Genomic DNA, 12,134 nt, shown 5'->3' on the forward strand with positions numbered 1-12,134 from the left:
CCTTAAAAAAGATGTTTGAACCTTCTGAAAAAAATCAGAGATTCCTCAGCAAAAAATATTTGGAAAATTCAACCCAGACTTTCAAATCTCCTCTTCAAGGTCCCATGGGAACTCTCATATTTTAGGGACACTTTAACCTTGGTCTAATGCTTAGAAACATCCCAGGAACTCCTGACACCCCTGGTCCTTGATCTATAACCCTTATCTTCTTCAACAGTCAGAGAAAGCCCAGGTTCCTCTGCCTCCTCCTCATGGTTCTCCCCCCCTGCTCTCACCCAGCAGCTGTGGGAGGTGTCCCATGGCAGGGGGGGATGGGACTAGATGATCTTTAAGGTCCATTCCAACCCCTTAACCTTCTATGATTCTGTGATTCTACCTTCTCTCTCGTTAGATGTAGCCCCAGTAGCCCAGGGTCCCTTGGAGGAGAGGTGGTGCTTCACACCCTTCATGATTGCTCCTCTTTCCATGCCTCTATTTTAGCACCAGCTCAGGCTCCTCATGAAAGTGAAGTCCATGAAAGTCATTGATCAGCTGGACTCATTGCTGAGCTTGTGATGGAGCTGGGGTTCAACGAGGAACAGGAACAATAACAGCTGCAAAAATGGGTGGATGAAGAACAGGTGTCCCATGGCCAACAAGGACAAATGTGCCTTGTTTCACAGCTGTGGAGCACTGCCAGTCCAGGTTGCTGGATCCACCTGGGCCCTGAGTGCATTAGTCCTCTGCACATACCCACACCAGGGTGGGGGCATGCAAGGAAAAAACAAGAGCAAGGTGGCATGTGAGGATCCTGAGGACAGCAAAGCAATCACCCAAACCACACAACGTCACCCAGCCAGGCTGTCTCCCACAGGACATTGGGAGACATGGGGTCATTGCTGCATGGGGTCATCCCCCCTCTGGACACCAAACATGTCCCCCAAGGGATCAGAGAGGATGCCATGCTTAGGGCACAGATGAGGGTACTGGGACTGCTCCAGCTCAGGCTGCTCACTCACTGTGTGGTCTGAGTAAAGTGATTTTCCCTGCCAGTGCCTCATCTGTCCAACAATGAGAGTGGGCCTCCCAGGAGTGCCAGGACTTGTTAGTCACTCATTTTTACTGCGAGCTGCTCAGAAAGGTGCTGCGGATGCAATTAGCACTCATGCTCAGCTCAGATTCTCCAGTCTCAGCTGCCCTTGAAGAGACAGTGCAAGAGGGGTCCTCAGTGTCTGCCCATCAATGTGTGCTCTCCTCTGCCCCACCAGCCTCTAGCTCTGGAGAAAGGAGAGGCTGTGTGTGAGCAGGCACAGTCCCAGAGCAGGCACTCACTGGTCTTCCCCTCCAAAAAAAAACCTGCAGAGAGAGAGGTGTTCAGAATTGGGCCTCACACAGGCAGGGAGCAGCCCAGAGTTTAGTATGTCTCCTCTTTGTTTCTTTCTTTTTTTTTCCTTCTTCTTTTCTTTCTCTCCTTTTGGCAGCAGGAAGATTGTTTAAAGTTGCTAATAAATTCCAGTTAATGAAGCCTGAAAAGCCAGAGTTGGGAGCCAAGAGAAACAAGAGCAATCAGTACAGAAGGAATAGAAAGAGGATCTTGAAAGCTGGCCTGGGAATAATAACATGTTGAAATGTGTTTGCCGGCAAGAGCTTTGTTACCGCGCTTTGAATCCAAGCGCAAGCGCTCGGTGCCAAGAAGAGAAACTGCAGCCAAAGGCAGGTGTTCATTGCCATTCACCTCTTGCTTCGGGGCACAGCGGCAAGATCAGACCCCTTCCCAGCCACTGGCTCTTTCACCTGCCTCTTCTCGGGCCCCGGGGGCAGAGGGACTCACCATCACGGGGAGTGCCGTGCTCTGCAGCGGGGCAGCACAGCAGGCTCAGCACCCACCCGCTCAGGACCCACTCCGTGGCCTCCCCTCACAGGCTGTTCACTTTCCCAGGCAGCTCTTGCAACTTGAGGGGCCAAACGCCAAGAAACAGCATAAAAGCAAAACGAAATAAAATGCAGACACGTATGCTGGGAATGTGAACTCAGCAGTCCTTTTCTCCTCCCTTGCACCTGTGAGGGAACCCCCTTCTCGATCCTCTTCCCATGAGGGTGCCATCAGGGGTTAAAGAGTGCCACCACTGTTCCAGCCTGGTGTTGGAGCACTGGCCACTCCCCCTGGTGTTGGAGCACTCCACCCACTCCAGCTCCCAGACATCTGGAACATCCACCTTTGTGGGGATTGTCCAGTGCAGGGTCTCACTCCGTGGCAACCTCATTCTTGTAGTGCTGGCTGTGGGGCATGACTCCTTCAGGAGCAACAGCTCTGCTGTGGAAGGGGGTGCTGGCATTTTTGGGCAATGCTTTCACATGTTGGCACCATGGTGAGAAGCAGTTCCTGGAGCAGTGCAGTAACATGTCTGCAGTAGGGTACTCCCAGGACAGCAGCTTTGGCAGGTTTCCATGGCATAGCAGGCTGCAGAGGTCTCTTGTGAAGACATAAACGCTTGCAGGGCCATGACCTTACTTTGCCATGCTGAGATTTGGAGGCAGAATCACTGCTCCCTTGGTAGCCACCTTGCCTTGCACAGCCCTCCATTTCTAGGTAAGGAGCTGCCACTCCAAATTCTTGGATGCTGTGGTTCTCCCAGGATGCTCCTGGGGCTGAGAAGGCACCAGGGTACAACTTGTTAGCAAAAAGGAGACCAACTTCTGCATCCAGGGCTTTCTGTCCTCCTGGTTGGTGCCTGTCCTAGAAAGAGGATGATGCTGGTCTGTTGGTCATCAATTCAGTGGGTGAGCAAAAGCACAGAGAGAGTTGAAGGATAATTCCTCTGATGAAGCCTTCCAAAGGTCATCCTTGTGCAAGCTGACATGGTGTGGGGACAGACACTGGCTAAGGTGGAGGTGGGGACAGGACAGAAGGGCTTCTGAGGGGTTGTCTATCATGAACATCAACAGACAAAGCCAAGTTATTGCAGAGGCCTAAATCAAATACAAAATGTTTCAAAAATTTAGAGATTTTTCAGTTCTATTTCTACTCCATTTAGGCCTGGGAGAGTGTTCAGCAACAGCTGGCATAGCTGGCCCCAATTTTCCTGAAAACTGCTTTCCATACAACTAACTCTGATCTGGAGTACCCCAAGTGGGACACCCAGAGTAGAGTCAGAAGTCAAAACTCCTCTGAAGTTTTGGAGGGAACAAACTGAAAACCTTTACAGTTTATAATATAAAGAGATGGGATTAAGGTGTTCAGTGTCCTGTATTGGGCTGTTCATTAGGTAGCTGTGTCTTATTAAATCTTACTTGGCAAATGAATCCAAATTGGCTTGCATATGAACATTCATGTGGGTTGAAAACTGGCTTGAGGACCGTAAACAAAAGAACAAATGCCATCAATCTATCGAGTTGGAACAGGCATGGGGGGGAGTTAGAAACAGGCACAGTCTCCTCCTCAGGGATGGAGTGAGGCAGCAAAGACCGTGTTAGAGGCACCTCCAGGTGATACCAGACTAGGACCAGCTGCAGATTCCTCTGTGGGAAGGAAGAGTCCAAGCCTGGCTCTTTTCTCAACTGTACCGTGTTTTCACTTGCATGACTCGATTGGCTTCATTCCTCCTTTGCACCAGCACGAGAACAAACTCAGGCATGACACAGGCCCGTGGTCCCCTGTGTGCCCAGGGGAGGGCACACGCCTGGCATGATGACACTGTTTAGGCAGGAGCAGTGTCTGGGCACACTGCCTTGACAGCGGCAGCGCTTGGGAAAGCAACCGGAGCAGGAGATCAAAGGGGGCGGCCGACACGCTCAATAAAGATCTGGCAAGGGGAAAATTCCACTGGGATATGGACACACGTGTTTGTCCTGTCCTGCCAATGGGCAATGTTCCTGCCTCCTAATGTGAGTGATAAGAGCATCACCGTGCTGCCTGAGCACATGACATGAGCGATCATGCCCAACACACAGCCCTGGGGCGTGCCATGGAAGTTGTAGCATGACCAAGAAGCCCAAGATACAGGAGGGGGTGGGAGCCTGTGGTAACTGAACAGCAGCAACCATGAGGTGGTAAACCATGAGTTTGTTCCAACTTGGAGTGTATTGGGAATGCAGATCAAAGCCTGGAGGAATGTTCCGAGAAATCACGGGAGTGGTGGAAGAGGGGGGGGAGCAGAATCTAAAATCCACCATGAGCTTTCCGAAGCAAGCCAGCCCTATCCAGCTCCCACCCTCTCCCTCCACCTGCCCCTTCTTTCTCTCTTCCATCAGTCACTTTAATTCCAGAGCTTTCTCTTTCTCCCAACCCTATGTCATGGTGTGAACTTCAGGACAGCGGGGCATCCCACTGAATCAAGCTTGTCCTAAAAAGAGCAGTCCTGGAGCTGAGCTCACGTGCTGTGGACCAGATATTCACCCCTATGAGAGCAGCTTTTCTTCCTCTTGTGCTTAGGCAAAGGCAGTACCACCTCTCAGTGCTTCTCGGTGGGGTTATTTGCTTCAGTCTTCCCCACAGAAGGAGCAAATTAAGAGCTGTCTCAGTGGATGTCACACTGGCAGCATCACTTCAAATGTTATTGTTCCATTTTAAATAGAAAGGAAAGAACCATTTCCCTGCATTTCCTGTGGGATCTGAATTCTGGAGACGTATTCAATGAGTGCCTGTCTGCCAGGCAGGGGGATTTCTGGAGAGTGTGAGTGAGAGGGACAGAAGGAACCAAGCACTAGGCAGACTGCCAATGACCATGAAGAGAGGAAGGGTCTCACACAGGGAGACTTTTGTGTCTTCAGTCTCTTACATGAACTGGCACAGGAGCTAATGGCAAGGAGCAAGGATGGGCAGGAAGATGCTCTGAGAGCCAGAGCACCTCTGCTCTGGAGACAGGCTGAGGGAACTGGGGTTGTTTAATCTGGAGAAAAGAAGGCTCTAGGAAGACCTGAGAGCCCCTTCATGTCCCTCTCCAAGAGAGCTGGAGAGGGACTTTGGACAAGGACATGGAATGACAGGGCAAGGGGGAATGGCTTTCCACTGCCAGAGGACAGGGTTAGATGAGACACTGGGAAGAAATTCTTCCCTGTGAGGGTGGTGAGGCCCTGGCACAGGTTGCCCAGAGAAGCTGTGGCTACCCCATCCCTGGAATGTCCAAGGCCAGGTTGGGCAGGGCTTAGAGCAACCTGGGCTAGTGGAAGGTGTCCCTGCCCATGGCACAAGGTGGAACGAGATGATCTCTAAGATCCCTTCCAACCAAAACCATTTTGTGATTCTATCATCTCTTCCCAGTGGCCACACTTCCTGCTTGACAGGACACCCCAAAAGGCCTACCCATTCCTGATCTGGTCTTGGAGGGACGGGACAGCCATGCTGCCTTGCCTGGAACAGCTGGGCACCACTCCTAGCATCATGCAGCATCTGGGAGGTCTAACAAACCTCCAAACTCCACACCTCCAGACCCTGTGTGTGTGTCCTGGCCATGCACCCCTCTAGGAAAGCAAAACCTCAGCCTGTGTGCACAAACACAGACATGTCCCACCCCCCAGTCCCTGCGTGCACACAAGTGAGCAGAGCCCATCTTAGACCCGAGTGACACTGTTGGTTGCCTTGGGAGGTGAATTGGGAGCAGTGGTTGTGATTGGTGCCTCCCTTTGTGCCTGCCCCTTCGCTTGGCATGGACCTCTACACCTTGGGAAAAGAAGCTGGGCTGCCTCAGCAGAAGGGAAGAGGGACAGGTGTGGACAGAAGAGCCAGAGGCCAGGAATGAGCCAGGGACAAGGCACAGTCTCAGTGTGGCACGGCCAAGGACAGAAACAGCACCAACAGGGAGGCCTTTTCTGGCACTGGGGGATGTTTTGGGCCTCTAAACTCTCCCAAGACGGTGCCCAGTGAAACCAGGGCACCTACCACAGTTATTTTTCCCCTTATGTTCTGTGTTATCCTTGGTGCTGAGACACCATGAGCTGACTCTACATGTGTCCCACCAGCATCTGTTGCTCCCTGCTGCCCTGTTCTGAGGCCACCAGCCCCAACCTCAGCTCCATCCAAGCTCCATACTCCTCTCCTGCTAATCCTGGTGGTCCCAGACCCTTTTAGGGACCCAGCAAACACTCAAACTCACCCAGGAAAGTGAACAGAAAGGTGTGGAGCTGCCAGGAAACAAGCTGAGAGGCATATTTGAGTACATATAGGCTGCTGGCAGTGGAGGCTGGAGCAGCCAGGAGCTCCAGGGAGGTGAGGACAGACAGAGCCAGGTGGGATGGATGCAGGGAGCAGGCTGAGGATGCTGTGCAGGAACACCTCCAGTCAAGCACTCCAGCCTCCCAGACAACACTCCCTCCCATGTGGAAATCAGCAATCAAAAGGAGCAATTACCCCAAATCACAGCCCCTAAGTGACAAATAGCCCAGCCTGCCAGGCAGCTCCTATGCTGCAAGAGGCAGGTTACAACCTGCTCACACACATTAAAGAGACGACCCTGTGCTGTTTATGGTGTTGAAGGCCTAATTATGGGAGCAATTTTCTCTAGATTCCCGAGGGGAGAGACAGAAAGGGAGAGCACTTGGGCACCCACAGAGAGGGAGAGCACCACCTGCTCTGCCATCAGTGAGTGTGGCTGCCCAGAACAGCCCCAGCCCTCCCCCTGACCTTTGCAGAGTCCTGGTTGCAATGCACTCTGCTTCCAGCTGGGATTACACTGCTCATCTTCCACACCTGTCTCCTTCCCAGACAAAATGCCTAAAAAGAAATGAGCTTTGTCAAAGTTCAGTGAAGGCCTTTGCCAGGGTCTGTGCCCAAACTCTTGGACCTGCTTTGGACTTTCTGTGAGAGTAAGGATGAGCCTGGTCACAAATGATGTTCACTATCTCTGTTTTGGAACTGCAATATTCCACTCCAGGTCAAGTAGACAAGAAGTTTCTTATCAAAATATAGTAGCAATTTAGAGTCTTAATTAGGTTGTTGAACCTGTCTTTATGATTTCTGGCTGATGGGTACTGGCACTTGGTCCACATTTGTCCTCACAGGTGAAACAGGAGGAGAAGAAGAAGATTCTCCTCTCCTCTAGGTCAAGCCTAGACTCCAGAGTCTCTGCTCCTGACTCCACCATAGGCCCTCACCATGGTCCTGATGATAAATAACAGTGATGCAGTTTCTAATACCAGTGGAAAATCCAAATACATTTTAATTTCCCAGCCTGCTCTGAGCCTTGCTGAAATTTGAGTGCTCTGATCAGGTGATGCTGTACCATGGCAAATCCCATGGGTTTCCTCGAATAAATTCTTTCAGTAAGTTCTGAATATTGTCCCCTGCTCTTTGCTCTATGTCCCAGATCAGCCAATTTTCCTTTGTGATGCTGCTCTTCATTTTGCCTTCCTCTCCCATCCCTTCACCCTCATTCAGCCTTCCCAGGCTGTGTTGTCCCTATCCTCATCTTCCCTCCTACACATTTCTCCAGCCATAACTCATCCAAGAACCACTTTTGACTTTTCTGTCCTGGTTTTGGAAAGTACACTCAGATAAGTTGGCTCTACTGTGACACCTACACAGTACTCCCCATCTCCAGCCCCTTCCCTGTGTCCCCTCACAGCAGTGGTTCCAAACCCCAGTGTGCTGAAGGAGCTGGGCTTTAGCTGTGATCACACAGGTGAAAGCAGGGCTGGGAATGAGGGAGTGGAAGCAAATCAAGTGGCATCAAGCTTTGATGCACAGGACAAAGGAGAACCTGCAGGATGCAGAAACAGGCCACATGCAGACAAAAGGGACAGATAAGGGCCAGGATTTAAGGACAGTGCTCCCTCTGCATGAACAGAAATAGCTCTCCCCTGCTCTGCTCTCTCTGCCAGGGCCTGGCACAGAGCAGGGTCTGTAGGCTGGTCAGTGCCTGTGCTGTAATTTCAGTGAGTGGGGACCTCTGTGTGTATCCAGGGAATGGCTTTAGCCATGAGCAGTCTCTGGATGCCAAAAATTCTGGATTCAGGTCTAGCAGGAGCTATGATTTTCTTTGCCTGTTCCACAGGCCGTTCGAGGGGATGATATGCAGAGGTTTGCCAAGCTCAGGATCATGGTTCAGCTTGCAGGTGCTGCAGCCTCCTCTCGAGGGGACAGAGGCAGGATGGACGAGCTGTTAGACCTCTGCAGACAAGGGATTGTCATTTGTGAGGATGTTGACACATCACTGGCTTTTCTTTTCGCTGCAGACGCCTGTCTGGAAACCAGATCTCCAGGATCCCAGGGGAAGCTTTCTTTGGCCTTTACAACCTGAAGATTCTGTAAGTAGCTTACTCCCCTCTGCAGAGCCACCCCTGGCCCCCTGGCACTAGCCACACATGGGGACTTGCAGCCATGGCAAGGAGATGCAGAGCTACAAGGAGGTGTGGTGTCAGATGTTAAACCCACACTGGTCAACACGCCCTTGGTGACTGGGGAGCTGTGTCCCACCCCATGGGCCACCCATTCCCCTGCTTCCTGCAGCAAACCAGTGAGCAGCCCCACCCAGGGCACAGCCCCCCGCTGTGTGATGTGCCCCAGGGGAACCTGCAGAGCTTCACATTTTGCATCAAACTCACCAAATGCCGTATCGTGGTGCCCCCCAGGTGTGGTGTTCAGACCCCAAGCTGGCCCCCATCTGCTCTGCTGCTGTATTGAGACTGGGTTGGAGCATCCCAAAGGTCCAGATACCTGCACTCCCCCGGGCACTGGGGAAAGGGCGCAGCCTGTCCTTGCCACAAACCTCTGCATGGCCCAGGAGGCCTCTGCAAGGCTCTGGAGTGACCTGCCCCTGGGAAGGGTGGGATCTTTGGACAGTCTGACCTCAGCTGGAGCCTAGCTTGCCCACTGGAGTGATGGGGACAGCTGGAATGCAGGATCATTGCAGCCATTGGGCTTGGATCTGGTAGCCCTGCTTAATAAAGGTCATGGCAGGCAGGCCACCCACCCCTGCTGTCCAGTGGGGAAGGTCTAAGTGACAAAAGTCCTCTGGAAGCTTTGCAAACCATACTTAGATGAACTGGCTCTACTGTGGCACCTACAGTCATGGCTTCCAGCAGGCCAGGGTGTCTCACTGCTCGTGGAGTCACACTGCTTTTTGAATCCATACGACAGTCCCGCAGGGTCTGTTGAGGTGGGAGTCCCTTGCTCCCTTTCAGGAACCATCTTAAAAATCTGCAATAAACATTTTATCCCCAAGGGGATGTTTTGAACTCAGCCACAATGTGAAATTGTTGTAGCTGGTCCAGTTTATACAGAGCGAGCAGGTACAAACCTGCTCCCAGGATTAGAGAGTATAAGGCTGTTTACTACGTCTTCTGAAGATGTAAAATATGAATCCTGCCCTAAATCTCAGGGCTTAGAGATTTATCCATCCCCTGCATTAGGCAACAAATCAAAGGAACTGAGGAAAAACCGCAGCTCTCCCACCCAATTTCAACAAGAGGAACCTTCTACTCTGGGGACGCGGGAGCTTTTAAAGGCGCTTTTGATCAATCGCTGTTTGTGTCAGGCCCAGGGAGCTACTGAAGCAGCACCCAGAGCGATGCCTCCCTTCTCCCTTCCGGAGCTGGCACAGCTCCCTGAGGGGCGCAGGAGGGAGAGGAGTGTGCAGACTGACACCCTGCCTGCTCCACCACAGGGCAGCACCGGGAGGGACACGGTCAGGAGGGACCCCAGTGTAAGGAGAGGCTTGAAGGACCAGGGCATTTCCATCTGGGAAATGGTTGCGCTGGGAAGGTTGCTCCAGGCTGTCTTGTGAGAGCTGATGTTGGTGTCCTGCCTTGCTCTCGGCCAGGCTGTGCCCAGTGACACAGGGTGGCACGTGAGCTGTCACATCCCTCTGGCTGCAGGACTGCCTGGAACTAAACCACATGACTGTTTAGGACCATGGTTTAATGGTGGACCTGGCTGTGTTAGCTTCATGTTTGGACTCAATGATCTTAAAGGGCTTTTCCAATATTAATGATCCTATGATTCTAGGAAATTTACTCTGACCCCTCAGTGTTTCCCATGGGGACATGCAGAGCACTAGCCCACCTACAAGCCCAAGGAAGGAAGGGTGGATGCTCACAGTACTAGCTCATTCAGGTGAAGGAGGTATCTGGAGAGGGGAATCTGAAGAGCCCATGAGGCAGGAAAGATCAAAGACATGCTGGGATGTCAGGTATTAAAACACAGGAACAGGGAGGAAAGTCCTGTCCCCTCACTTTTGACAGAGGCAAAGCATTGTGAGTTTGTGCTTAACTTAGGGAGGGCAAGTCACCCTTCAGGCTTTTACATGGCACTTCTCTGGGGTGCTGGGCTCTGGCAGACAGCAAAGGCTACACGACAGGCTGCTGGGCTGGGACCCACCTGCCCCGAGACACCAGCTGTGATGCTTCTGCTCCTCGTGGTGCTGGGCAGGCTTTGGCCAGGCCACGCTGTCCCACCCAGGACCTGCCCTGCAGAACACAGGGCAGCAGGAGCAGCCTGACAACAACGGGCAGAAGGATGAGGAAATGCCAAATCCTCACCTGTGGGGAACCTAGAGTAGAAATTATGGGGGTGGCAGAAGAATGTGATTGAAATGGCTCCCCCCTGCCATACCCTCCTCCTGTATCTCCTGTGCACAGCTGGTCCCTGGGCAGCACTAGGGGCCCCAGGGATCCTGGGGCACACTGGGGGCACTCCGAGCCTCTGGCACTCTGGCAGTCTCAGATCCCTGCCCCATCTGCTCCTAATTTTCCTCTGTCACACCCCACTCACACCACCCTGCCATTCTCAAAAGAATTCCCCTATTTACCTTCCTGGGGGATCTTCTCCCCTCCTGCTCCACATGGTCACGGGCCAAGTGCAGGGACCACTGAGCACCACGAGCTCCCAGAGCCTGTTCCTGCAGGGTTCACGCTGCAAGGCCAGTGGGACCCCCCTGAGATGAGTGTCACCCACTCTGTGGGATGTGTGGCTGGTATGAATGTGCCCTGGAAAGCCTCAGTGATGGATGACAGCCCAGAGCAATGGGAAGTCTCAACACACAAGGACCAACACGGCTTCTGGGGCTCCTGCTCCTGCATCCAGGTTTGTTTCTGCAGCCAGAGTGTGCTGGGGAGATAACACACTGGGTCCTGCAGCCCAGTGAGAAGGATCAGGAGTCTGGTGATGAACTAAAGGAACAATGAGTCAACTGACTTAACCTGGAGGAGAGGTGAATGAGGATGAACACAAACCGTCAAGGACAAGCAACTGCTGCAATAAGGAACAGGATGCATATGTCCATATATGAAGACAGGAATAGGAAGTTTTGGAGCAAATGGCACCAGGGATGTTCTGGACATATCGTGTCTATAGATGTGGTTGCTCTGTTACAGGTTGGCTGAGGTTTGAGAGGTGACAGGCAAGGCTGTGGTTGGGAATGGCTGCCCCAAATAAAACCAGCTGAAACCTGTGTGAGTATTCAGGAACTGACTAACAGCAGGATCAGAGATTTTACCTCTGGTGACAGGGGTGTCCCCACAGGAGACAGGTGATAGCTGGGGCTGGCAACAATTTTCCCAATTTAATTTTAGTGTTCTAGACCCTTAGAGCTAATTGTAGTCATGTGCAGGTCCACCAGTGAACTCCCACATGCACCTTGGGCTGTCAAGGGGCCCAGAGCTTTCCCGGTCTTTCCAGAGAATTAGTTTATGTTTAGAAAAGAATGGGAAACACCCTGGGAATTCCTCCACAAACCTGCCTGTGCAGATGGTCCTCTCCCTGCCCTCGGAGTGAATCCCAGAGGTACTGGAAGCAGGACCAGATTCTTGGCTCTGCCTCCACCGGCTGCTTCACTGCACAAAAACCACCTGGAAAGTGGCCATGAAGATAGGCCTGTGCAGAAACCATGCAGGGGTACACCCAGGGAAGCAGGTGTGTGGAGACTTGGAACAGAGCAAGTGAAGAGCCAGGCTGCCCCACTGCAACAAAACAGTGTGATACGGGGCAATGTGCTGAGACCTTTGTGCGTGGAGCCTTGAACCAGCCCCCGGCCAAAGGCAAGGTGAGGTGGGGCCTCCTCATCTCCCCTCAGACAAGTGCAGACTGACAGGGGTGGATGCCCAGCAGCAGCAGCTGGTGCTCTGAGGTCTTCTCCATTGGCAGGTATATCCCTGTGCAAAGAGTCTTTGTGAGTGCACCTCTCCTGGGGGCTCTGCTCTGCAGCATGGACCACCAACACCTT

The 12,134-nt window shown here is 52.4% G+C and overlaps 1 protein-coding gene across 1 annotated transcript in view; it reads left to right on the forward strand.

The window, feature by feature from the left end:
• Positions 1-12,134, forward strand: part of LGR6 (leucine rich repeat containing G protein-coupled receptor 6) — a 134,818-nt gene that overhangs the window by 48,598 nt on the left and 74,086 nt on the right. Inside the window, exon 3 of the mRNA XM_064636024.1 lies at positions 8,149-8,220. Within this exon, the coding sequence (XP_064492094.1) occupies positions 8,149-8,220 (72 nt within the window). The remainder of the gene's footprint in view (positions 1-8,148; positions 8,221-12,134) is intronic.

The sequence above is a fragment of the Pseudopipra pipra genome, chromosome 25 (genome assembly GCF_036250125.1).
Source record: "Pseudopipra pipra isolate bDixPip1 chromosome 25, bDixPip1.hap1, whole genome shotgun sequence".
NCBI classification, from domain to species: Eukaryota; Metazoa; Chordata; class Aves; order Passeriformes; family Pipridae; genus Pseudopipra; species Pseudopipra pipra.